Source organism: Camelina sativa, chromosome 7 (assembly GCF_000633955.1).
Source record: "Camelina sativa cultivar DH55 chromosome 7, Cs, whole genome shotgun sequence".
Taxonomy (NCBI): Eukaryota; Viridiplantae; Streptophyta; class Magnoliopsida; order Brassicales; family Brassicaceae; genus Camelina; species Camelina sativa.
Window position 1 is genome coordinate 23,964,714 of NC_025691.1, and position 2,421 is coordinate 23,967,134.

General features: G+C 37.2%; 1 protein-coding gene across 1 annotated transcript; it reads right to left on the bottom strand.

The window, feature by feature from the left end:
* Nucleotides 836–2,018, bottom strand: LOC104702262 (glutathione S-transferase DHAR2). Its single transcript, XM_010418095.2, has 3 exons — nt 1,863–2,018; nt 1,632–1,722; nt 836–1,485 (listed from the first exon to the last, which is right to left on the bottom strand). The coding sequence occupies exons 1-3, from the start codon at nt 1,918–1,920 to the stop codon at nt 993–995; spliced, it is 642 nt and encodes a 213-aa protein (XP_010416397.1). The 5' UTR covers nt 1,921–2,018; the 3' UTR covers nt 836–992.

Sequence of the window (2,421 nt, forward strand, 5' to 3'; positions counted from 1 at the left end):
AAAAAAAAAAAAAAAAAAAAAAAAATTGGAGTATGAATACGACGAATGTTGTTGTTTGTTTAGTGATCAATCGCATCGTTTAATGTTTTAATATTTGTATCGGTTTCCTCTGAATACAATGTAATTAACTCATTACCGGAAAAGTATTTTGTGATCAACAACTGCTTTGACGGCTATCTCAGACTCACTTCTCCTCCTAGAGATAAAGTCACCATCTATGGCAATGGTGACATTAAAGGTAACTAGCTCTAATGAGGCGAAGAGCTAATCAAAACCTGTAATTGAAAGATTAGAGAGAATTTTCTGAACAAAGAAGAAGACATTTGCTGCAGACACCATGAGAACCATCGATGTCCTGAGAAACAGTTTAATAAGACTCTACATCAATCCTCCAAAGAACATTTTTTCACAGAACCATATTGTCGCATTGTGGGAGAGCAGGATTGGTACAACTTTGGACAAGACTTACGTTTCAGAGGAACAACTTCTCAAGAAAATCCCAGGTGAGAGAGCTAATTTAGCACTCTTACATTACTTGTCTGGACAATCAAGATCATGTGTTGTTGGCTAGTACTTGAGAATGTTGCAGAGACTCCACATCCACTTGATATACTATTGGCTTTGAATTATGCCATCTTTGCGAAGGGAGATCAAACCTATTTTTACAATAAAGCCTTCCTATGGAGCGGAAGATTCTCAGCTTTATCCTGATATCAAGTACACGAGCGTCGATGAGTAGATCTCACCCAGTTTTGGCCTCTGCACCTTGTAGCAAGCATTTACTGTAATCGAGAGATTGAACATAGCTCTGTAATCCCAAATCAAATACGAGATATACACTATCAAAAAGACTATGGTTGTTTATTGCATCATTATTGATAGGAGATAACCAACTCTAAAGAAAAACAATAACACGCATAATCGTGCATTTTCATTATTCGGTGAAGAATACAGGTTCTAAGCAACAATAACTTGAGAAGCATGGATCCACATCAACCGTTCACCTTAGATTCCCAACCCGCAACCACAAACTCTTTATTAGCCTTGGTTTTCTCGAATGACTCTCTAGCAAACAAAGCCTTGGCGTAATTACGAACATAAGTCAAGCTCTCAGGGACAGACCAGTTCTTGTAATGACCAAGAACAATCTCAAGATGGTAAAGCTTAGGTGCTAAACTCAGATCCAACGCAGTAACTTTCTCTCCAGTTACAAAAGGACCCGAATGTGTCTTCAAATGATTTTCCAAGGCTTCTAACTCATCAACCAAGGCCTTGTCGGATCCATCATTGGCATCTTTGCTCAACAAGAAAGTCACAAAAGCACCAAAGAGTTTGGATCCCACAGAGGCAAATTCAGGAGGAGTCTTGAGAGAAGGCTCTGGATATTTCTCCTCAAGAATCCCAACGATAACGTCTGAATCAGCTACCCATTTGCCGTCAAGCTTCATAACCGGAACTTTACCTTCTGGGCTAATGTCTAAGAACCTATAACACACACACACACACAAAAGTCTTAAGATTTATCAAAAGCCCACAAATTTCCAGAGGATACAGAATCTTATAAGTGACCCCATAAAAAATCATAACTTTGATCCAATCTATACTGATTTCGAAAATTGCAGAGAACATACCACTGGGGTTTGTCGGAGACGTTAATCAGATGGATCTTGTAGGGAACCTTCTTCTCCTCAAGGGTCAGTAGAACACGTTGGCTAAACGGACCTGAAGAAACAAATTAAAAAATCGAGACTTCATCGAATAAGTCACAAAGATCAAAGCTTTGTGAAATCCAAAAACCCTAATTTGTGAAATCAAAGTTTGACCATCGATCAACGGATAGAGAGAGAGAACTGAGAACATACAGTCTCCGAGAACATCAGGAGCACCGACGGCAACCTTCACGCAGATATCGAGAGCCATCGAATCGAATCTTTTTTATTTTCCAGAAAACTATTCGCAAACGAGTCGGAGAAATATAATCAAAATAAAGAAAGTATCTTTCAAAATTTATGGAAAACTAATCTTTTGGTTTTGATATATTTATGTGTATAAAACTATAAATGTTCATGGGAATTTTGTGACGTCACTGATGAAGTTGCTGTGACGTTCAGTGTTGTTTCCAATATTTTTCGAACCTCTTCTCCAATTGGTTCTGCACTTTTATTTTTATTTTTCATATAAATGATGTTGGAATGTATTAGTCAGTGAATTTGATCCAATATTGTGTCCAGATTCCATATGTAAAATTGGTTTACTACAAACCCACTCTGATTTGTTTCTCTTTTTGGTTTTAAAGCTTTAGTTTTGCTTAATCCGGTTCTGTACATTACCACTAGATAATTTTCGACCAAATTAATCATAATGAGATTTATAATGACCTCACTAACTGAATCATTTTTTGTTCTTTAAACCCTTCTTTGA

Bases quoted from the DNA above. Each gene is read 5' to 3' on its own strand.
- LOC104702262 (XM_010418095.2), bottom strand. From the start codon at position 1,920: ATGGCTCTCGATATCTGCGTGAAGGTTGCCGTCGGTGCTCCTGATGTT. The intron at 1,723-1,862 runs GTATGTTCTCAG...TTGTTTCTTCAG, and splicing joins TCCTGATGTTCTCGGAGACT to GTCCGTTTAGCCAACGTGTT. The intron at 1,486-1,631 runs GTATGTTCTCTG...TGTGTGTTATAG, and splicing joins GTCTCCGACAAACCCCAGTG to GTTCTTAGACATTAGCCCAG.